Below are 25,856 nucleotides of genomic sequence, written 5' to 3' on the forward strand. Positions count from 1 at the left end.
CTACAGAGCTGAAATATTCTTCTAAAATTCTTCATTTGTGTTCTGCAGAAGAAAGAAAGTCATACACATCTGGGATGTGCATGAGGTTGATTAAATGATGAGAGAATTTTCATTTTTGGATGAACTATCATGTTGTTCCAAATCCATATGCCATTCTTTCTTCCGTAGAGCACAACAGGAGATGTTAAGCAAAATGACAGCCTCAGTCACCATTCACTTTCATTGTATAAAAAAGATGCAATGAAAGTGAATGGTCACTGTGGCTAATACTGCTTAACTGTGGCTAATACTGCCGAACAGTGTTTTTTTTTGGTTTCACCGAAGAAAGAAAGGCATATAGATTTGAAACAACATGTGGGTGAGTAAATGATGACAAAATTTCATTTTTGGGCGAGCTATTCCTACAAAATTTTGCATTACTAATGGTGTGTTTACATCATGTCGGAATTACTGTAGCTATGAGATTCAAACCTGTTAAAAGTGTCCGCATCTTTGAAGAACTCGTATTTACAAATTGTAAACTCTGAATTCTATAAAAGCTCTGACTTTACAGTTGTGACATTATGTAAATATGGCAGAGGCCCCAACAGTTAAAAGAAGTGAAGACATATTTCTGTTTGATATGCCATTTTAAAATGCCATCGTTACCTGGAGCTTTTTCTTTATTCTTAAACATTTTGCAACAACATATTGAGGTGAATTAATTAATTAATGTAGTGATAAATATTTGGCTGTTATCTACAACAAAGCCGTTTTGATGTTATGAGTGCTGTCACAGAACCAAATAACTTCCAAAGTCCCAGGACTTGAGCAGCTTCGAGTAGAATCTCAGAGCTGCCATCTAGTAATTATAGTAACTGTGACACAACATGAACGCAACATAAAACAGCAGTGTGTAAATTATTTCATTCTGTTCATCAGAAGGATTCTCCTCTGCTGCCCCAGAATGATGCTTTGATTTCCACAAACAGCCTCACTAACTGCTACTCATGATAAGCATCTTGCAAATTCGACAGCTCAATTTGGTTGCACATGCACCATACCACTTGCAGACAACAGAGTCCAGCGTAACACATTCTGCCACTAGGCCTCTATGGAGAACCAGGAATGCTGGGCGCCCCTGATTCCCTTCCCAGCAGCAGTGGGAAATTGTGAGGCCTGGAATCAAAGACAAGCCAAGGCCTCTTCCCTCTCTCCATTTTCACCTCAAATCAGTGTCACTAAGAGCTTGAAAGCTCTCCAGGAACTTCATCCCTCTTCTCCCCCACCCCCGGACTTCTTGGTGTAACAGCAGCATTCTGAGAGGCCGGTCTCGCTACTCAGACACGTTCCATCAAGAGCACATGATTGTGGCTGGTGAAAGCGCATGCAGGGCTGCGGAGCTGGGAGTGCTATCAGAGGGGGGACAATGGTGCATTTGGGCTATTCAGAGTTTGGCTTTTCACCGCAGTTGCTGATGCAGTGCTCGTACTCACATCAAACTCCACTAAAGACTTTGACCGGCCATTCCAAGGCCTTGATCAGAGGACATAATGGAGCGTGATTGGTGCTAGCAGGTATGGACCAAACCCAGGTAAGGTATTGAAAGTAGAAAAATGGGTGCATTTTTTTCTTCAAACAGATATTTCCCTATAGACGGTGTGTTTAAGGTCATGATCTACAGTACATTGGCAAAGAACTTTCAAAATCACCACATGTATATTTTATAATATAAATAATTTGTATGAAATTGTTTTCATACAAACTGATTGTAGGCTTACCATCTAATCTTCCCAGACCTTGACATGTGGCCTTGTTAGGAGATGTTAGGATGTTAAGAGATGATCAACGTTATTCGCTTCTGATGTGAGTTGTTATAACAGTTTGGCTCATCAGTGTATGTAAAAAGATGCAATGAAATGGTGACTGAATGGTGAATCATATTGCCTAAAATGTATTATGTGTTCCATGGAAGAAAGTAAGAAAGGTTTGAAACAACATGAGGGTGTGTAAATGATGACAAAAGTTTACTTTTTGGGTGAATTATCCCTTTAAATTAAACAAATATGTTTCAGACAGATCAAACTTACTGCATCGGTTAAGCCAAATTTGCTGTCGGAAACCGAACATAAATATGAACATAAATGTATCTTTTGTGGACTATTTACCTTGTTATTGTACCAACTACTGATCCAGCGGCGCTCCTTCAACTGTCTACAGAGTTTTCCGCTCAAGCAAATGTGTTGGTTGTTCATAAACAACAATTCACCTGGCTGACTGCGTTAACGGAGGAATTAGTAAAGACCATACAGAACCTCCACATTCCTGCATCGGGTCAACCATCACAGGCATCTCAGCCAATTCCAGTAAATAACCCTCCCACTCCGAACACCTTCAATGCCAACCCGCAACTTGCTTTCCCGGAAAGGTTTGATGGAACATCATCTAAGTGCAAGGGATTTTTGATGCAGTATTCGATGCTTGTGAAACAACAACCCACGCTATATCCCTCTGATGACAGTCACACTTTGCTCCTTATTAACTGGAAGGGCTCTGGATTGGGCAACCACAATATGGTCTAATGAGGGCTTGAGTTTCACCACTTTCGATAATTTTCTCCAGTGTTTCCAAGAGGTGTTTGAGCATCCCGAGGGAGGAAAGAATGCTGGTGAGCTGTTACTCTCACTCCAACAGGGGAAAGACACCGCTGCTGAGTATGCGCTTACATTCCGTACTCTCGCCGCTCAGACAGTGTGGGTAGAGGACACACTTAAATTACTTTTCCAAAGGGGAAATCTCGCCTAGATAATCTCATCTGCTCACGGAGACCAGTCTGCTTCCCAACTGTCACACCGCAAACCACATTCAGCACGGGAGAGACACAACCCATGCTGATTGGGCATGCTCATCTAACGACGGAGGAGAGAGAACGCCGCATGAAGCAACGTCTGTGTTTATATTGCGATCAGGCCGGACATCTACGAGCAACCTGTCCCGTACGGCCAGCCCAATCATCTAAACCGGTGGTGAGTAACATCTTCCTGTATTAAGGTGCCTGTCACTATAACTGGTTTTAAGAACATAATCACCACTCAGACTATGATCGATTCAGGTGCCACAGGCAATTTTATTGATGAGGATTTAGCCAAAAGGTCTGAGATACCACTAATCCCTTGTGAATCTCCTTTGGCAGTGGCAGCGTTAGATGGACACCCACTGGGGACCAGCCACGTTCATTACATCACAACAGACATCACTCTCCAAGTTGGCACAATTCACACAAAAAGGACACGCCTCTATATCATTCATTCACCACACAACCCTGTAATATTTGGATTACCGTGGCTTCAACAACACAATCCTCAAATTTCTTGGTGTGAAGGACAAATTTCCCAGTGGGACTCAACATGTTTCTCCAGATGACCAAAGCCAATTTCACCTGTTTCCATCGGAACCACTACTGTCTCAGAGGACTTCACATCAGTGCTCAACCTACCCTCTGAGTATGATGACCTTGTCGAAGCCTTTAGTAAGGCCAAAGCATCACAACTCCCTCTTCACCGACCCGGTGACTGTGCCATTGAACTGTTGCCCGGCACTACACTACAACGAGGGAGGATTTTTCCTTTGTCTGAACCTGAGGCTGAAGCTATGAAAAATTACATTGAGGAGGAACTGTCAAAGGGTTTCATTCGACCATCCACCTCACCCGTGGTGGCCGGGTTCTTCTTCGTGGGCAAGAAGGATGGCGGGCTCCGTCCTTACATCGATTACCTCGCTCTCAACGACATAACAGTAAAGTTCCATTATCCATTACCACTGGTTCCAGCAGCATTTGAACAGTTACGTATTGCAAGATACTTCACCAAGCTCGAACTTCGCAGTGCATATAATCTCATATGCATCCGGGAGGGGGACAAATGAAAAACAGCATTCTCCACCAGCAGTGGACACTATGACTATCTGGTCATGCCATTCAGATTGGCTAATAGTCCTTCAGTGTTCCAGTCATTCATAAATGATGTGTTCACAGATATGCTGAACTGGTGGGTAATTGTATACATTGACGATATCCTCATTCACTCGAACTCCCTGGAAGAACACATCACCCATGTCAGAGCAGTCCTTCAATGACTAATCCACCACCAACTCTACGCTAAAGCCGAAAAATGTGAATTCCATCAGACCTCTGTGTCATTCCTAGGCTACATCATCAGCTCAGAAGGGGTTGCCATGGACGACAGCAAGGTACGTGCAGTATTAAACTGGCCTCAACCCACATCCGTGAAGGAGTTCCTGGGTGTTCACCAATTTCTACATCCAGTTTATCAGGAATTTCAGTACAGTCGCCGCTCCACTGACATCTATGTTAAGGGGAGGGGGCACCAGACTGTGTTGGTCTACAATGACCCTCCAGGCCTTCAAGAACTTGAAGTCCTGTTTCACCTCTGCCCCCATTCTGCACCATCCTAACCCCAATACCCCATTCATAGTTGAAGTAGACGCCTCCAACATGGGAATTGGAGCCATACTTTCACAATGAAATGGTATGCCTCTGAAACTCTACCCTTGTGCTTATTATTCTCGAAAGCTATCTCCTGCAGAGTGAAACTATGATGTGGGCAACCGAGAATTACTGGTTATGAAAGCAGCTCTCGAGGAATGGTGACATTGGCTGGAGGGGGCAAGACATCCTTACATATCGTCCTGGTACAAAGAATTCCAAAGCCGATGCACTCTCTCGTCAGTTTGAGTCTGACACCCAGAACCAGACATCGGAACCCATCATTCCCACGTCATTAATCTTAGCTCCAGTCCAATGGGACATCATGACCGAAATCACCAAGCTCACTCAGCTCAGGACCCGACTCCTCCTGACTGCCCTTGGGATAAGACCTACGTACCACAAATCCTTCGGGAAAAGACCTTACAATGAGTCCATACTACCACCAGTTCTGGACATCCAGGTATCGCAGCCACACTTCAATTGTTTCGGAACCGTTTCTGGTGGAACATTATGCAGGCTGAAACCATCTCTTACTGGACTCCTCCAACCTCTGCCTATTCCCCATCATCTTTGGTCTCATATCGCCATCGACTTTATCACAGATCTCCCTGTCTCTCAAGGTAACACCATCATTCTAACTGTTATTGATCGGTTCTCTAAAGCATGTTGACTAATCCCTCTGCCCAAGCTGCCCACAGCCTTCGGGACTGCAGAACATATTCTGCATCTGGTGTTTCGCTTCTATGGACTACCTGATGACATCGTCTCCGACAGGGGCCCACAGTTTACATCTCGGGTCTGGAAGGCGTTCTTTCAACAACTCAACGTTAACATCAGCCTCACTTCAGGATACCATCCACAATCAAACGGCCAAACCGAACGCTTAAAACCAGGAGATCACACGCTTTCTTAGAATGTATTGTCACCAGAACCAAGCTGACTGGGGCCAGCATCTGCTTTGAGCAGAGTATGCTCAAAATTCCCTTCAAAAATCGTCCACAGGCATGACCCCCTTTCAATGTGTCCTAGGATTTCAACCCCCTATTCCCCTGGTCAGGAGAACCCACAGAGCTACCGGCCATCAACCACTGGCTACGGCGGAGTGAAGAAGTGTGGGACCAAGCTCATGTCCATCTCCAAAGGGCAGTTAGGAGACAGAAGGAACAGGCCGATCGTCATCGACACCCCAGTCCTGACTACACACCAGGTCAATGGGTTTGGCTCTCCACATGTGACTTACGCCTCCGTCTGCCTTGCAAGAACTCAGCCCCAGGTATCTGGGACCTTTAAAATTCTGAGACCGATCACTTCGGTATCTTATCGCCTTCAACTACCCTCTAACGATCGCAATTCTCCCACTTTTCATGTTTCTCTGCTCAAACCCACTGGTGGCTCGAGGTAGGAGGAGGAGAATGATGATCCGAACCCCCCGCCCATAATCGTGGATGGCGAGGAGGCTTATCAGGTCCGAGAGCTCCAAGACTCCAGACTTCGGAGTCACTCATTTCAGTACTTGGTTGACTGGGAGAGGTATGGCCTGGAGGAGCGGTCCTGGGTTAAAGCAGATGATATTCTTGACCCCACACTCACCAATGAATTCCACAGGACTCATCCAGAAAGACCTGCCCCTCGACCCATGGAAGACCCTGGCGTCGAATACCTCCTCGCATCAGGAGCCGCTTGCAGGAGGGGGGCTCTGTCACGAACTCAAGGACTTCTCCTGCTCACCACCAGAGATTTCCCTCGCCCGAATTCTAGAGCATTGTGAACTACAATTCCCAGTATGCCTACCTGGACTGATTACACTCACACCTGTTCCCTATTTCAAGGACTATTTAAGCGTTGTACAAACTAAAGTCTATGCGAAGTCTTGTTTTGCCACTGCTAACATTACTGAGCGTTTATACTGATTATTGCCTGCCTGTGTTTGACTCCTGCCTGTTTACCCATCGTTTGATTCTCTGCTGCCTGCCCTTTGATAACATCCGTTTCATCTGGATTTATACTTTGATTGTTTGCTGCCTGCCCTGAACCTTGCGTGTTTATGACCACGACTCTCATCTGTCTATGCTGTTCTATTGCTGGAGATTTACCCTGCCTGCCTGTTTATGATTTGCACCTTTTCTAATAAACCGCACATGGATTTTTAACCCCAGTTCTTCGGAGTCTATGTTACAGTTATGGACTGGATCTGGAAACTCTGAGCATATGATCATATCATCATATCACCTGAAAGCATCTGATTACCTGAGAGCCAGAGCCCTTCTATCAAGGTGAGCCTACAAGGTTAGCATAGCAATGTGCAGTTTGACCAAATTTGACCAAAATTCCATTATTGTCAGCAAGCTAACTGAGTGATATGTATTATGGTGTCAAAATAAAAGTTCCTCAAGAAATATGAATAAATGAACCTGGCGTCGTCCATGTTTCCTGTTCTTTCCGACAACAAAGCACATGAACACGATGTACTCGTAATTACCACTTCAGAAGTGGGAAGTAGGATAATTCCGATAGCACATGAAGGCAGCATTCGTGTCAAAACACGCTAGTTGACCGTTACGCTCTCTACTATGGTGAAAGTGTGGAGGTTGTTATCTCAGTATAGAAGATCTCCGCTGAGAGCCTCCCATCACATGACCTAAGGTCAAGGTTCACTTCCTGCAACATCATCACGCAAACAGAATAAAGGGACTTGACACTTTCATTCTGGGGGCACATTTCCAATTCAAATCATCATTTTAATCCATGCCATGTACAGTAAATATTAAGAGCCCTTTTAAGTGTAACTTACCTTTTAGGTGAAGTTTCAACAGTGTCAATGCTCAAACAGAGCAATGTTTTGACTGTGCTACAGAGTCACAGTTTTTTTTTCTTCAGCAAAATCAAACTTCAAACATAAAAATGACTTGTTTATAGTTCTAGTAAGAAGTGATAGAAAGTATTTTAACAGGGAAAAAAACTTCACACATCACGTTTACATGAAACAACTGAGCTAGTACATCTTTCCAAATAATTTAGAGTGGACAAAAACTGTACATCAATCACTCACAGCTTAGTTTTCATTCACGTCAAATTAAATATGGCATCTACCCTGACTCGTCTCCATTGGATCAAATCATGATGGATTAAATTTGTTTGTTTGTTTTGCTTTTCGACGAGAAACTACATTTTGAAAAAGGAATGTTTCCTCTGGTTTCAAGAGGAATTGGCACTGGCCAAGGCATTGGTCTGCTTTGGGTGGACTGAGTCAAAGGACCCGTTAGGCCCATGTATGCCAGCTTTCCACTGTGCCTGACCATTGGCATATCCCTCCCTTCACTCAACGCACAAATCGGGGCCAAGCCTGGGGCTTTCAGATTATGGACAACTCACCACAAATCAGGCTTCCAAAATGTACACTTGGTCCAGAGCACATCCTTTTCACAATGTTATTAAAACAGTAAAAGGTCAAAATTGGTCAAGAGAAATATATCCATGTAACAATACTGGAAAGTAGAATTTTTGTTATTGGAAATGTAGTAAACCTGTGGTAAAGACCACATGAAATGGCTGACAAGCAGAGTTTTCTTTCCTGTGTTGCTGTTTTTACTATTGAAACAGGAAGTTGAGGCGATATAAGAACATATTGAAGGGTGTTTTTTAAATAATCAATAGTCTTTAGCTTACATCATTGCAGTGAAACCTGATTTGCTACTTGCTATTGCTAGTCAGAAGTAGGTGGTACTGTGGGAGGGACATTCTAGAGAGCATTTGATTAGACAGAATTTTGGATACGCCCATGAGTGCAATATCGTCATAGATAATTTTGGTCCACTTACACTGAAGAGAAAGACTGAACATTTTAAATGCATATTCATGTTAAAAGCTAACTGCTAATTTGCTAATATTGTCAACTTTTAGGACAATGCTAGCATACACATGACCTCAAAACTAATAGACATGGACTAAAAGCAACAAATCTCTGTAACGGTCTTTAAGCTTGGAATATTCAAACATGGCTAAGCAGTGATAATTATAGATACAGCATTTTGTTTGTTGTTGTAATTCTTTTGTAGCTGCTTTGCTATATCGCAGCATTACGAGTAAATACATTCAAACCAGCGAGACCGGGACAGCGGAGGCCTTATTAAGACAGTTAATGGGAGTGGGATAATTAGACAGTTCAAAGGCACCTGCCCGCCATCCCACAGAGGCTGGAATTCTCTGGCCCCTTCCCCTCCCCTTGCATATAAAGCATGTTAACTCCTATCAGGGGCTAGCAGGCTAATTTAACTTCTGACATTTGATATCTGAGGAATGAGAAGGATCAGCCGTTTAGCCGGAACGGGATTACCCCCTCCATCTACCCCCACTCCTCGCTCTCTCGCTCTTTCCTTCCCCCGCCCTGATGAGAAAGCAGCTCTCAGTCAGGCCAAATTCATTAATTTGCTCGCCGCTAAGCACTTTATCAATGACGGCGAAATGGCGTTGCACAAAGTGGAGCAGCTTCCCCTATGCTAGCTACTAAGCAGCAGAGATTTCAGGCCTTACAGGCCGACTGGTGAGCCACCACTACTTGAGTTAGTTAATGGTTTAGTCCTGCTCATTATTTTACTGTCAATCAAAATAGATTTTGCAAATGAATGAATAAAACGCATTTTTTCGTGTCAATAAATTCCTAATTGAATATATAATTGTATACACTGGCCCCAAAAAGTGTTTGAATACTGATGTCACACTTAAAAATGTGTAAATGTCATTATGTGCATAACAGAAAAGATAAAATCTGCAAACATATTATGCTAGACCTACATTTCTGAGCCATATGTTTTCAAATATTTTTTTGGGGACACTGTATTTTAATTTGAACTCCTGAACACTGATATTGGTAATTTGACTTACGTAGAATAGATAAAACATGTCATTTCTGAATCTTTTGGCTGGCTTTATAAAGTCTTAGTAGAATAATCTATATTTGAACAGTCTAAACACTGGTAAAGGATTTGTGAAAGGTTACAAAACAAATAACCAAGAAAAGTTCCACAATGTATGATTCAGAGAGAGAGAATGAGATGAAGAGAGGAGAGAAAGGGAACTGGTTGGTTGGCAGAGGTATTTGAGTGTGCTGCGCTGCTCTGATGAATGTCTGCGCTTCAGCGTGAAAGGAGACAGCTTTGGGTGAAACTGTGTAACACACTGCAGGCCTTTGAAGGTGCAGCTGTTGATGCTTACAGTTTCTCAGCTGCCCCGTTTAGACATGAGGCCTCTTTCACAAGCCACCGTGACAATCAGAATTCCAAGCTACAAGCCAAACCTCGTAAAAATAACACGACAATCAGGATTCCAAACCACAAGTTTGAAACCATTTAAATAACATGACAATTCCTCTGTCGCTAAAAAACACCAAATTGTTGTTGATCTGTTCATCCAGCTCCATATGGGACTAATAAAGTCATCTTGCACATTCAAATGATGAATTTTTCATGAGTGAGTAAAGGCAATGTGTCCTTTGCACAAAAATCATGGTATTTTAAATGTCTGAGTTCATTCCTGTCTAAGACACCTGCTAGAGATTAACAAGATATTTTAGTCACTGTTCAGAACTTTTAAACTCGCATAATCATACGTGTCATAATCCAGTAGAAATGCGCTTTGGGGCATCCACTAGTTTTTTGTGACATAGACAAGAAAGTCTGAGCAGACTGACAACATTAATTTTGATCCAACTATCTGAATTGAACCTTTTTTATTTTAATAGCCCTCCTAATGTCTTTGGGTCAATTTTGACAGGTAAAGAATATGTTATAAATACTGCATTGTTTTTGGAACTGGAATCAAACATTGTGACTTTGTCAAGACTATCAAAACAAACAAAATAAAAAATAAAAATCATTTTTGTATATAATGGTTTATGAGAAATAACAAATTTACAACAAATTGTTCCTTCCATTGTCTTAATGGGTCAATTTTGACCTGTATGGGAAGAATCAGTTGTACTTTTTACAGTTTTGAACAAGTAAATAAGTGTACTAACATGATTTTATTTGATATGGTACAATGGGGCTAAAGCCATTTTGCCCCAAAGGACAAAAATAGGGTGCAGTTTTTAAGAAAATAGGAGGGTTAGGCCTTCTCTCATTTAGAAATACCATTATGTGTCCATGTGGTGTGACATGCTATACTCCTAATCTGAAACTATTTTAGACAGCACTTAAAAAATAAAATAAAAATAATAATAATAATTCATGCAGTTTTTATGACCTCATATCATCAATATATCTCTTTATCTAGTGTCTCATAACCACAGTGTGCAGATATCATCACCACTTGCCTAACCATCCCTCGAACAATCCTCAAAATTCATTGTCACCCCTTGGAATGAGTATATTAAGTTTACTAACCATTAGTTCCTGGTACACTTTCAATTCACCTAAAAAATAAAACAGTTATGGAACTATAGGCTCTTTTCAGACAATTCTTGAGGAGGACACGGGTTTGATTCCCAGAGAAGTTGCTTTGAATGCATAAATGTTAATGAGTTTATAGCTTGGTAGAAAGGTTTTAATATCAAGTCTGCCCCATCATGTTTAGGTATTCAACCCAAACCCAGATCATTAGTTCAAGTCCCTCTCCATCCACCCACATGTACTGCCCAAGAGCCTGTTAATGTAATCAGATACACTCCGCAGTCATCATTACTGACAATCCTGAATCACTCCTTATATCTCCAAAGACATGGCATTAAATACTCTTAAACCTGCTTCTTATGAGCTTCTCTCTCTCAGTGCTTTAATCTATAACTCTTGATTTTTCCCTTCCTTTCTCTTTGTCAAAAAAGAATGTGCTTCTGTGTGACTGTAATGACTGTCGACACCAACTGATCTGCAAAGGAGCCATGATGTTTCAGAAAACAGTCTAGCTTGGGTCTCTTTCTAGCTGTCTTATTATTGAGTTAACCAATGACACTGCAACATTTTGGACAGGTGAAAAAAAAAAAGACAATGTGTAGATCAAGCAGGAAATTACGTCACTGTTGTCGAATCAGAATCACAGTGGTACAGTCGGAATGAGAAATGTGCCTTAAAGCAATATTTTTATAATACTCTCTCTCTCTTTCTCTCGCTGGACCCATGCTGAGCGGAGGCAGAGCCAGAACTATACAAAGGTACCATTGATGAGGTGACGGGTGTAAAACAGGCCAGTCTGCCCCTCTCAAACACACAGCAATGAAGTCATGACGTTGCCAAATTATTCAAAGGAAAGACAGGACAAGCTGTGTATGTGTGCTTCTAATTCAGTTTAGAAACACACAGTAATTTGGAAAGCTGTCACATTTCATTAGTATCACTTTCTTTCCTCTAAATCACACATTTCCATTAAGTGTGGATACAGATACAGTGTGCATCTAATTTATGAAATTGTATTCAAAAAATGCAAACATTTTAATATAATTAAAATTAATAAAAAATATGGAAATTAATAAGGCAGATATTAAAATTGTATGACAACAAAACAATTTTTTTACCTGATTTCAGTTCAATTTGACTGGGATTTTTCACATTCATTACAATAAAATGCAAGTTGGTGTAAAAGTGAGGTGGCCACCATAACTATGTACACAAAAAATGTACACAGAACAAAAACTATCAAAACAATATTGGGTAGTTTAATAGACATTAGTGAGGGTACAGGCCATATTTAATTCACAGTAAATACACATGCCTACTAGGCATGTCATAAAATATCGATATAGCGATTATTGATCGGCACGTTATTTTTCTGAGGCATCGATATATATTAAAATTAGCCGACATTTAAATTAGAAGCCCAATTGGCGTGCTTTCCAATTCACTCAGTTGGCCTCTGTTTAACAGTCTGGTGTAATAGCATTTGAAGTACTGTCCTTTGATAATGATTTGGGTCAAATTTAATGTCAAACTATGCGACTTGCGCACCTTGGCACTTCAGAATGGTGACGCTGAGCGTTGGAGGTGTGTGCTTACCTTTGTAAAAAAAAATAATTGTTTTGAATTTAAGAACGCGCCATGTCATCCGCCAGACGTGTTCAGTGTGCGACCCCCTTTAATTAACCATTTACCAAAAATGTGATGAGAAAATGTCTGAAGAGAAAAAGACTATTGAGCAATGAACAGCCCTGTTTATATCTTAAAAAAAAAAAAAAAGATAAACTCCCTTTTTCAGGACATAGTATTTTTAAGATAATTTTGTAAAAATTCAAATAACTTTACAGATCTTTATTGTAAAGTGTTTAAACAATGTTTTCCATGCTTGTTCAATGAACCATAAACAATTAATGAACATGCACCTGTGGAACAGTCCTTAAGACAATAACAGCTTACAGACAGTAGGCAATTAAGGTCACAGTTATAAAACATTGGGACACTAAAGAGACCTTTCTACTGACTCTGAAAAACATCAAAAGAAAGATGCCCAGGGTCCCTGCTCATCTGCATGAATGTGCCTTAGGCATGCTGCATGGAGGCATGAGGACTGCAGATGTGGCCAGGGCAATAAATTGCAATGTCCGTACTGTGAGACACCTAAGACAGTGCTACAGGGAGACAGGAAGGACAGCTGATCATCCTCGCAGTGGCAGACCACATGTAACAACACCTGCACAGGATCGGTACATCCGAATATCACACCTGTGGGACAGGTACAGGATGGCAACAACAACTGCCCGAGATACACCAGGAATGCACAAGCCCTCCATCAGTGCTCAGACTGTCCGCAATAGGCTGAGAGAGGTTGGACTGAGGGCTTGTAGGCCTGTTGTAAGGCAGGTCCTTACCAGACATTACTGGCAACAATGTTGCCTATGGGCACAAACTCACCTTTGCTGGACCAGACAGGACTGGCAAAAAGTGCTCTTCACTGACGAGTCGCAGTTTTGTCTCACCAGGGGTGATGGTCGGACTCGCGTTTATCATCGAAGGAATGAGCGTTACACTGAGGCCTGTACTCTGGGCGGGATCGATTTGGAGGGTCCATCATGGTCTGGGGCGGAGTGTCACAGCATCATTGGACTGAGCTTGTTGTCATTGCAGGCAATCTCAATGCTGTGCATTACATGGAAGAAATCCTCCTCTCTCATATGGTACCCTTCCTGCAGGCTCATCCTGACATGACCCTCCAGCACGACAATGCCACCAGTCATACTGCTCGTTCTGTGCGTGATTTCCTGCAAGACAGGAATGTCAGTGTTCTGCCATGGCCAGCGAAGAGCCCGGATCTCAATGCCATTGAGCACGTCTGGGACCTGTTGAATCAGTGGGTGAGGGCTAGGGCCATTCCCCTCAGAAATTTCCGGGAACTTGCAAGTACCATGGTGGAAGAGTGAGGTAACATATCACAGCAAGAACTGGCAAATCTGGTGCAGTCCATGAGGAGGAGATGCACTGAAGTACTTAATCCACACCAGATACTGACTGTTACTTTTGATTTTGACCCCCCCTTTGTTCAGTGACACATTATACCATTTCTGTTAGTCACATGTCTGTGAAACTTGTTCAGTTTATGTCTTAGTTGTTGAATCTTTTTATGTTCATACAAATATTTACACATGTTAAGTTTGCTGAAAATAAAAGCAGTTGAAAGTGAGAGGACGTTTCTTTTTTGCTGAATTTATATTGATAATCATCAGGAAAATCTTCTGATTATCGATGCGTGAAAAAGGCATCGATCCCAAGCCTCTCTTCAATCTCTTCAGTCACCGCTACGCCACTGGTCTTCCTGCTGTGTACCTTGGAGTCAGTTTGTAATTTTCACAACCCACAAAGTTAAAGCTGGAGCGCTTTGTGTTCACTATCAAAGTTAATATTTGTTTGGTTATATTTTAACAGCAGTTTGAAGCGAGCCTCTGCTGGGCGCGTGCATCAGTGCATGAGGAGCGCTTTACAAGCTATTCCAGACAGGAACTGATCTGGGCAACGTTTCCCAAAAGCATCGTAAGCCTAAGTAGATTGTAGAAACCACTGGTGCTAATGGTCACTATGATCAACTTAAGCTAGCGATGCTTTTGAGAAACGCAGCCCTGTTTGACATCCGCCATGCGGGTCAGTGATGCTCGGAGTTCAACTGAATGACACACAAACACGCCATTCATTGCATTTATATATTCCCTTACAATTCACTTAGTTGGGCATTTAAATGTGATTGGAGTTATCTCAAATAACCGCGATCAGATGATTATTTAATAATCACGACAGGCCTACACCCAGGTAAACAACCGTACAACTTTTGGGCCGTTCACATCGAAAGAGTCTTTGCACCGAAAAAAAAAAAAGACGTAGCACAACAAATGGAATAGAAGTGCAGGTGTCTCGTGTCTTGGCATCTAAAAAAACATGACACTGGAAAAAAAAGTGAGGCACAGCGCAACGGTCAAAAATTTTCGTCTTATGCGTTTACACAGAGAAACAATTGAAAAACAGCGCAGATGGACGCAAATATGTGTTCGGTGTGATCGGACCCTTAGACTGCGACAGTATGAATTTTTTTATTATGATTAGTTGATACAGTATACATTTTAAGGGTGTTGATTAATTGTCTAAAACTGTGCAGCTATGAAGAAGTTTACAATTTGTTGACAGTATTAGAAAAGCAAATACTTAATTGGTGGCATACCAAAATAGTTATAAATACAAGACCATTTGAGGGACGTTGTGGCGTTATGGCCTTCGGCATGCATTAAATATTCAATAATTCAATGGTCCATCGTCAATTATTCCTCAGTTATTATGTCTCTAATATTTGATCATGATCAATCAATCTCAGCATTCACATATTTTTGTATAATGATACCCAAGCTGTATAATTTACCAGGCAACCAATTTCCTACATGGCTGGGCTTATCATTTGTATCACTCTGCAGCCTTTTTTTCTACAATAATTAAATAATTTTAACTCAAATCAATATTTCATGTTCATGTATTTATTATTTTGTGAGTAGCCATGTAATAAGTCGGATAACATACCGTGAGCCAGTCATTATCCCCTACATATTGATTTGACTGTACTTCCACCCCTCACAGTCTCTTTTTCATTTGTGTTAAATGAAATATGGGCTCTACTCTGACTAAAGTCTAAACAGGCTTTACAGAAAACAGCTTCAGGAGCTCTGAAAGGAGAAAAACCTCTGCAGAATTGCCTTGTACGAGTCGGCAGCTGCGCCATTGATTGGTTGCACAAGCGGGGCCTGCCCTGTTTCAAACTGTACGTCCTTACAATGTAATCACAGATACTTTGACTGCCTGGTAAAAAGATGTTTCTTACACATGTCTGCTCAGTTCAGTAGGCTGCGTGCTCTGTTCTTAGCTAAATCGATCTCTTTTTAGATGCTCGGTTAGCTAAGTGAGTGTTGGCATTCCAGGGCCAGCAATTACGCGGGCCGAGCTCTTATCCGATGAAGACAACAAACAGATGTTCTGACACTCCCTCCCTCAGCTGTGTGAGAGAGAGAAGAGGTTCTGACTGACAAGAATACAGCTCACCTTATCAGCTCACGTCTCTCACTGTCAATAATGACTGTGGCTCACACACACATTACCTGAAGTATTTACTGCAGAGATTAAATGGGGAGGGAGGGCAGGGGGTGGGAATCAAGCTCTGTTACTAATCAATCATCGATAATCATTGTCATACTTCACCGCTCTTTGATCTGGGCTCGTAGTGAGGGGCGCTACAGCGAGGCGATGAGTGACGGAGAAAGGTCTCAACAGGAAAAGCAGCGAGTGAGGAGTGCATTACGGTTTGATGGACAGTAAGGAAAAACAATTAGACTAGAAAGTGCTTAGAGGAGAACATATGAAAAGTAGCATGACATAAAGAAAGACAGAGACAGAGAGACAAAGGGTGGGAGGGAGAAAAGAGTATAGTAAAATTCCTCAGCAGGGTCAGAACACTTTCACTTTGTTGCTCTCTGTGGGACAACACCACTGATGTTCAGTAATCAAAAAACAAGATTATAAGGGAACGCGACTTATAAGCAACACCTGTTTACATGTAACATATGTCAAAGACTTGTAGTTAGGTATTACTAACTATATTTTGTCTGTGAGTAAAACAAATAGGCTGGTTGTATTCTACCCTTTAAGAGTATTCCAATGACTTTTAACACATAGCTATATGATCAGAATGATGTTTTTACCGATTACAATAATAAGTACAGTTCAAAAATGATTTGTAAATGGTCAAAACGGAAGACTTCTGATTTGTATTGCAAATTTCAAAGCACTTGTTCAGTTTTGGTCATAATGCCTACATGCACTATAAAGTACAGCTTCTAAGCTTTAAAAAGATACCTATTTTGTGTTGGTCAAGACTGTAGTTATTTATATATTGATAATAATTTTTTTCTCGCTGGGCGATCTGAGCTTAAAGGGTTAATGCTTACTGCTTAATTAAAGTGTTTTAAATGGACAGAAATGAGACAATTGTTGACATATGTAAAAGTACATAAAATTAGCTACAGTACAAAGAGTATGTTACAGTTATGTTTTTTGCCTTTGATTTAAAGGAAACTTAGATATTAGACAGGAAAGTGGGGTATGGGGGAATTGAATCGGTACACAAAGTAGGCTGGGCTCGAACGTGCATGTGGCACAAGCCAGACAAGCCACTGTGCAATGGCTACAACATCATGAGAAATGTTTAAATTCATAATTAAATCTCTGATTTCTGATTGTACCCTTTGGTATCTTTGATTTCATGTTTAGTGATGTTTAATGAAAGGAGTGTAAATTGATATTTAATACACTTAAAATTAGACTTTTATTCAAATATGCAAAAATGATCCAAAAGTAAACAGATTAGATTACCTGAATAGTGTAAATGTAAAATATTACAAAGTTGTGTGATTTGTAATCAGTTCCAGATTACATTTCAGCAGTACTCTACCAAACACTGCATGTAAATTCTCACCAGGATTCCTCACCATCTATTCCAGACACAAATCGTGAAACCCTGCAGCTCATCAGTAAGTTTATGAAAAACATCTGACCGAGAGACTACTCCTACATACTGCATTCTGACAGCAATAAGAACCTTTGGAGAGCTACTGAGGCCATATCAAATCCAGGACATTTGAACTAAGAATGCGTGTGTGTGTGTGTGTGTGTGTGCAGGGCAGGGCCGCTGAGGGCCTCTCCACATCTGTACCAGCAGGGCCTGAGCTAATCCCTGTCCTGAGGCCCCAGAGAGACATCATCCTCTGCCAGCCGCCTGGCCGTCTCCCTGCTGCTTCAGGAAATGAGCTCCGCAGCAGCAGCCAGGTGGAGACTGGCAGACTCAAGGCCAGCGAGGAGAGTCTCTGTCTCGGCTGCATGGACACAGTTCCCCCCCCCCTTCCTCCCCCCGGAGGTACAGGGCCATGACCCCAACAATGCTAAAGTATTTCAGCTGCATTCTGCATGAGCTGGGCCAGAATACCAAAGGAGATGCGAAGAGGACGTGTGGACAAGAAAAAGGCTAAAATGATAAAAGTTTTAGAGATTATGTGTGTGTAATTGAAAAAACAGGTAGAAAGAAGAAGGGATAACAGTTCGAAAAAGGAATGCTCTAACAAACATTTTTGTGCAGATTGAGTTTACATTAGTCCCTATTCCTGTCAATGACACAAATGGCATTAGTTCTTGTATGTCTCATACTCATTCAATGCACATACTGCATGAATATGCGCATGAAAGTGTAAAACTTGTGAACTACTATTTTTCAATGAATAGCAACTTAAATTTAACCAATTAAAAAAAGCTATTGTATGGCTTCAAAAGACTTAAAATATAGCACACAAGTCATACTGACTACTTTTACTCTACTTTCTTTTTTTGGTCACTTTTGGAGTTTAGTTACCACACGTGACTATGCAGAAAGAAAAAAGCAGCGTAATCATTCTTCTAAATATCTTATTTTGTGCTCCGTGGATGAAAGAAATCCATGCGGGTTTGAAACGACATGAGGGTGAGTAAATAAAGAGAATTTTCATTTTTGGATGAACTATCCCTTTAAAAAAACTAAAGACCCTCTACTACACACAGTCAATGAATAAAAATCAAAAACTAAATAAAAGTTTCTTACACCAATTATGCTTAATAAGCTGACAACGTGTAGGTCATGTGAATGGGGTTAGGTCATAAATAGTTTAAGCAAAGCTGATCCATGCATGGAGCATTAAGCCCTTTACAAAGATGAAGTGTTGCATGTAAACATCTTTAACAGAATTCTTATCTGATAATGCAATGTGTGCAAGTTGTGGGCATACTGTTTACATTTTGATGTCTAAAGCAGAGAATAACCCAATGATTTTAAATCTCATGTAAACACTGTTTTTTTGCACTGTCTGATTTTTTTAATAAGCTGATTGATAATTATCAGCATATTGATTTGCATGTAAACGCACTCTGAGCAAGCCTTCTGCATTTGGCATTATGTTGCTGGTTTCCATCTGCTACCAAAATGCTTAAATCAACAAATGAACACTACACAAATGTTTGCAATGATGTTTATTTTTTTCTTAGAGAGAGGGGGGAGGACTGTATGAGCATGAGGGAGGTGTAGAACAGCAGGACAGAGTGTCGAAACAGTTGATTATGAGTCCCATCAAGTGATCAATGATTTCATTAATAAGACTGATCATACTGCTGTCATGGCAATGACATCAGTGTGAGAAATGATCCTGCAGCACATTTACTAAACCCTCCCTCCCAGGAATACCGGAATTACCCCCAAACACACACACACACACACACACACACACACACACACACACACAGGCACACTCATTCAATAATTCCCTGTTAGTATAACAACCCTGCACCGAACGGAGGGGGCTGGGGAGACAAGCAGAACAGGACAAAAAAATTAAAGAAGCCTCAGGATGAACGGTCTTGGAGAGGTAGAGAGACAGGAAGAGGAAAGGAGAAAATCCATTTTGAGGCCCCATTTTCAATTAGGCTCCACAAGCTGTTATCACAGGTGTCGCAGAATAGGGCCGAGCGAGTGAGAGTGGCTGCTATCCGCCTTCTGAAATGAACCCTTATCTGCGCGGCACAAAGATGGGCCGGGACAGACTATCTGTAAATTACTTTCCGGCCGCGCTGCTAACAGGAACTTTATTTCTGTCAGATGACATTCGCCTCTATGTGCTGCTGATCATTTAAATGCCAGCCTTAAAAGAGGGACGTCACCTCTGCCTCTCTCGCTTTCTGTCTTCTTGGCCGCTCCTTTTATCCTTTTCATGAGCCCGTCTTTTTTTTTCTGTATAGGGTTTTCGGCAATCTCAAAATACGCCCAAACTAATTTGTGGTCTTAAAAGAGAACATTGCTACACTAAATCAGCAAAAACAAACAAATAAAAGAACCTATTTGCTTTTTAACTGTTGTGTTCGCTTGTACCAACACCTTTTGTGTTTCCGGTCAAAAATGACCGGCCCACTAAGATTGTTAATAAATCTCTTATCCCAAGATATTGCATTCAATATTTTTGTCAACTTATTTAATAATTATGACAGGTTTTGTACATTTGTATATTTAAAAAAAAGTTTAAAATAATAATTATATAATAAATTAATAACCACTTAAACTAAACAAACCACTTGATCTAAACAAAATAGGTGTCATTTTAAAGCTTAGAGTCAGGACTGTACAACGCATATAGCTGATCCTACCTATTCTTTAAAAGTGGTTTTTAATTTGCTGACAATTTAGAACTGTTTTCATAATTTACAAATTTGTTATCACAACAATTATATTCAGAGTTGGTAAAAACATAAAAAAAGATGAGATGAGCCATGTGTGATATATCGTTGGTTATCGTTGGAGGTCTCAATTAAAAAAATGCAATGAGCAAATTTGTTTCACTCAGAGGTCAAACAGTGAGTATTAATGTATGAAATCCCCACTTACACAATATAAATATATCAACAGGAGTATCTTTTCTGTATTTTGTAGTCTAATACATTAATTTCTAATGGCCGGTCACTTTAGACCGGGAACATCACGGGTGTAACGAAGTGAAATAAAACCAATAAAATATGTGTGTGTGTTCAGATTCCCTGTGTTAACAAAGTAATTAAATTTTATTCCAACTTCACAAAATAAACTAGTTTTCAGAAAGAAAAAAAAAAAGAAGTTAATCGGTCAGTTTTGACCGGAAGGCAACATACAGGTTAAAAATTATAAAAAATAATATTGTGTCATAATTTATTCACCCTCATATTGTTCCAAACCTGTATTGCCAATGTCTAAAAATTATTTCTTGGTCACTTTTTTCTCTTAAGTAGCAAAATGTAAAATAAAAAAAGTGCCATAAAAGTAGTCCATAAGACTTGTGCGTTATATTCCAAGTCTTCTGAAAACATTCAAAAGCTTTGCATGATAAAAATCCTCCATAATGTAATTAGTTATTCACTGATAATCTTTCCCTCCACTAAAGTTCTGAAGTTGACTACAAACATTGTATGGATAACATAAATGGCACAACAAAAGCCCCTGGTTCTTGTGTTTCTTGTGACCAAACAGTGATTTCAATGTCATCATATTTGATTTGATAGCTACAGCAGAGTGGAAGATTTTCAGTGAATAATGACTTCAGTTTCGGTCTGTTTGTTATATGAATCTATGATATGGCATCTGAAAACTTGGAATACAGCATACGAGTCTGGACTATTTTTATGATACTTTTGTGGTGTTTTTTGTCATTTTAGAGCTTGACAGTCCCCTTTTATTTTGATTATATGGAAAAGAGTGCCCAGGATATTCCTAAAAAATAACACCTTTTTTGTTTCACCCAAAAAAAGTTCGAGAAATACTCTGACAATCCAAACTCTCCTCCCTCCTTTATTCTCCTCTGTCTCTCCCTCCATTGCTTATGTGTCCTTCCTTTATGTTAATTTCATCACTGTGGCATCCATGAAAAAGTACAACAAACCAACAATCCTGAAACTCTTTTGCACACTCATTCTCTCTCTCCCTCTGTCCCACTGTCCTCTCTGAATGGCAGGTGCCTTTTCGCCCCTTTCTCCTTTTTAATTAACAAATTATCCCATGACGACCGGATTTATTCAGCCGAAGTGCACGAACATCTCTCTCTCTCTCTTTCTTTCTCTCCCTCTCATGGTCCAGGCAGCAACAATAGAATCAGGGGACTTTGTGGTCCACCTGCCTATCAAATGATTTGAGTTGAGGAGAAGGGAAGCCCCCCTCCCTTCAACCCTTCCAAAGAGGACCAATCAGGCCATTGTGGTGGCACAGTTGGTTCCTTTGAGCTGTCAGGCCGGGGGAGCGGGTCCACAGATGAATGCTGTGCAGGCCTGTGCCAGTCTTTAGCTAACCATGTGGGAATGCTCCCCACCAAGCCTGCACAATTACACATCGTGGCTAAACTTTTTCATAAACTTCTATGCTGTAAGGCAAAAGAAAGCAGAAAGGAAGAAAAGTTTTAGTATACAGGAGAAGGAAACGGGAAAAGAGAAATGTTCTTGTACTTTTGGGTGTTAGTAACCCTAAAAAAAACAGCTTGCTGGTCTTAGCTGGTTTAACCTGGCCAAGCTGGTCTTCAACTTGTCTCCCAGTCTGACCACCTTAGCAGTGGCCAAACTTTCTGCCAGTTTCTTTTCCCCAAGTACTGTGGCTAGAAATACTTGCAGATTTAATTTTATTTAAAATAAAATACTACAGTGATCTTTTTCCAAGTGAAATCAAACTTTCTTATCAAACACCTTGATTCCTTTGCTCCCTTACAAGCTACTCTTTCTCAAAATCATTCATGTTGGCAAGCTTTTATTTAATTTAATTTGTAATTATTTTTTTTACTTCAACTCTGCACCACTGCCACATTCTCACTGTATTATTTGGGGTTTCCCCTTCTGCACATTGCTGGGACGTGCCTAGACTGATCTAGGATCAGTTTCAGTGTTTATTTCAAAGTTAAAAGGTTAATACTGCACCAGCTTTGGCTGATCCCAGGTCTGTCAAAGAGGCGGGACAAATCGAACCGCTGCCACTGTTGGGCTGCTCACAATTGCCTTTTGTTAGTGTTGAGGGGGCGGCCTGGGCGGCACGGGTTAAAGTTGATGGGGGTTCAGGTTACATCAGATAAGAGGTTATGAGTATTGGGAGACCAAGGGAATGCAGGGTAATTATAACCACACCAGGAATGTGTAAGCTATCTTATGGCTGTGGTAAGGCCCTTCGGGGAGCAGGTCTGGGGTCTGTTGTGATGGATAGCTCATTTTGGTTCTGTTGAGAGCTTGCGGTCAGGGCTGCTTACTGGAATCAGAGCTTAAGAAAACGCAGAAAAAGTTTGCTCCATTGGTATGTCAATTTAGAAGACTTTTCATTAACGTTCTGCCTCAAAAACAACTTCTACAAACAGTTTGCTCTGCCTACAGGAAAGAAAAATTACAAATAAGATCTCTTTTGGAATATTCCGGGTTCAGTAAAAGTTGAGCTTAAACAGCAGCATTTGTGGCATAATAGTGATTACCATCTTTAAAAAACATAAATTCTTCCATTTAAACTTGTGTATTATTTGAGCTGTAAAGTTATCATGGCAACGAAGTTGTAAAATTGGATATAGCTTTCCACAGAAAAGGTTAGTAAGCAATTTTATTACACTAAAATCATAACATGCATATTGTTTATGTCTTGTGGCTATAATTTTGAAACAGTGAGTATTTTAATGTTTAAAGTTTGGCCACATTCACTTCCATTGTAAGTGCCTCACTGTAACCCAGATTTTTCCTTTTTTGTAAAAAAAAAAGGAGAGACAAGTCGAAATACATTTTTGTGGTAATCAACATTATGCCACAAATTGATTGAGGTTAATTTACACATGGAATTATTCCTCCTAGACAGAAATGAGACTGAACAAAAAAACAAAAAATCATCTACATCAGAAATTTTCTCTTCTAAAAGTATTTTCTAATGACAAAAAATACCCCCGTTATCTCACGTGTCTCCACTACACTGTAAAAAAAAAAATCCTTTTAAATTTATGGTAAAAAAAAAAAACTGGCAGCTGTGGTTGCCAGAAATTCACTGTAAAAAATACGGTAACCACGTTTCAGGCTTAACGGGATGTCATTTTAATGTCTGTATATTTTATGGTGCATTACCGTCATTTATATTATTATATGATAAACTTGATATTGACCTTCTAAAACTGTAAAAATCTGCTTTTTACTAAGTAATATATTGTTAATCACCATAGTAATTACAGAAGGGCACATGATGACATGAAGTTGATCAATAGAGGCCCTTCCTGGAGCAATGACCCATAACCATGTAGAGACAGTGCTCAGTGTCACTCACACAAACACTAAACACCATCAGGATAACACATGTGAAATTAAAATAATGCAATAAACATTAACTAAACTACATTAAATAGAACACAGAACACCACAAAGTACATAACTGATATTAAAAATAAGAAGAAACATGACTATTCCCATCAAATATAATGAAATGAACTGGGTCACGGAGGGAATTCTGGGAACACCTGATTATTGTTTTTTACTGTAATTTTAACAATAATTTACATGTACTCTTGTTAAACATGATATACATTTTTACCGTTAATTATACAGGAAAATCAGACTTTTTACAAAATTGTACAAAAAGTTTGTACAAAATTGTTCCGTAAAAATACATGTATTGCCTTTTTAAATATATTACAATTTTGTACCGTATATTTTAAGGTAACTACACGTTTACCAATTAAGGTTTTTTTTTTTAGCATTTTTACAGTCTTTTACCGTTAAAATTACGGACATTTTTTACAGTATAGAGTTTCAGAAGATAATAATGTCTCAATAATGTCTCACTTTGTGCTCAAGTCTGTGCTATCTGAGCTATGCTATCCACATTATTCTTTATAGCTCTATACTCTTACTGTATGTCAACAACTGTCTCATCTTTATTCATCCCAAGACATTTTAGAAGAAATATCTGAGACAAAGTTGACATTTCAATTAAACGTCACAGCTCCATTAAAACTCCTGACCTATGAATGAGCAACCTCTGAGCAATAATTAAAGTGCCAGATGACCTCTGACAGCTGATATAATACTTCACATCTTGGATCTGCACATTAGAAACGTTAAAACACATTACAGATGAAAGATTTGTCATGCACTACTATTTCATAAACAGTTTGCATGGAATATAAAAATTGAGTCCCATGGTATTATGAGGGTGATGGTATTCATTTAAAAGTGAACCCCTGGGTTTCTCCCCTGAGTGTAGGACTGCAATCCTGGCCAGATGATCACTGCAACAAACTTTCCAAGACAAACCTTATGTTGTTCAGAGGAGTAATTACCCTTACATTACAGAGAAAAATCCACAATCAGCAAGCCAAATTACATCCATGCTTTTTCCACAACAGTAAAAGCTCTAACCCCATCTCTGTCCCCCACCTGTAATTAATGGAGAGCTGGCCATCTGGGAATGAATAACAGTGAAAGAGAGAGAAGGAGAGGGAGCTCGTAAGAGCAATTAACAATGCCCTCCTCCACAAAAAAAAAAAAAGGAAATTCTTTTTCTGACTTCCTGCCATATCACCAGAGGCTCTCATATGGAGTGGTACAAAAATCCCACCACTCATCAACCAAGACACACACTCAAAACACACACAAGCACAAACACAAATACATTTGTGTGACTTTTTCATCACTTGAGATGGTGGGAAAGGAGAGTGTTTTATACAACTCTGCTGGAAACTCAAGTTTAAACAATTTGAAGTTGGAAGCTGAATATTCCAGCTGATCCATGTTGGTCATTTATGGTCAGTAGCTGGCCCAAGCTGGTTTAGAAGGTTAATCAGTTGGACTACAAGTAACAGACCTGGTTTCAACCTGGTTGGCTATCTTGTTCAATCTTGGTTAGAGCTGGTAGACTACCTTAGACCAGCAAAAACCAGCTAACAGAAAACATGTGTCATGTAGAGGTATTTCAGTCTATTGGACAGAAATAATCTGATTTTCAGAACATCTCAAACAAATAAAATAGATAGAATGGAGGAAGAACAGAACTTGGAATAAGTGTAAAGGTTTGAAAAGTAATTGGAGGAAGAACAGAAGTTTGGAGAAGTTTAAAGGTTTAAAAAGTAACAAGAAAAAGAAGACGAAACATGAGGTGAAACTGTACCGTTGGAGGTAGTGCTGGAGGCCACGGCCTTCTCGCTGATGTCTGTGCGGGTGGATGCGCTCTTGGTAGCTACGATGGTCTCCACCCTTTTCTTCTTCTCCGCTGCAGAACTGGTCTGGGACTGGGTTTCCATGACAACAGTGCATTCCTCAGTACCACATCAAGACAAAATACCTGCAGGTTCAAGGAAGTGGTAAAAGGTCAGAAAAATCAAGGTGAGTCT

At 40.3% G+C, this 25,856-nt stretch overlaps 1 protein-coding gene across 1 annotated transcript in view; it reads right to left on the minus strand.

The window, feature by feature from the left end:
* LOC127431761 (transcriptional activator GLI3-like) overlaps positions 1-25,856 on the minus strand; it is a 182,304-nt gene that overhangs the window by 128,406 nt on the left and 28,042 nt on the right. Inside the window, exon 2 of the mRNA XM_051682293.1 lies at positions 25,634-25,807. Coding sequence (XP_051538253.1) covers positions 25,634-25,766 — 133 coding nt within the window. The 5' untranslated portion in view covers positions 25,767-25,807. The remainder of the gene's footprint in view (positions 1-25,633; positions 25,808-25,856) is intronic.

The sequence above is a fragment of the Myxocyprinus asiaticus genome, chromosome 41 (assembly GCF_019703515.2).
Source record: "Myxocyprinus asiaticus isolate MX2 ecotype Aquarium Trade chromosome 41, UBuf_Myxa_2, whole genome shotgun sequence".
Taxonomy (NCBI): domain Eukaryota; kingdom Metazoa; phylum Chordata; class Actinopteri; order Cypriniformes; family Catostomidae; genus Myxocyprinus; species Myxocyprinus asiaticus.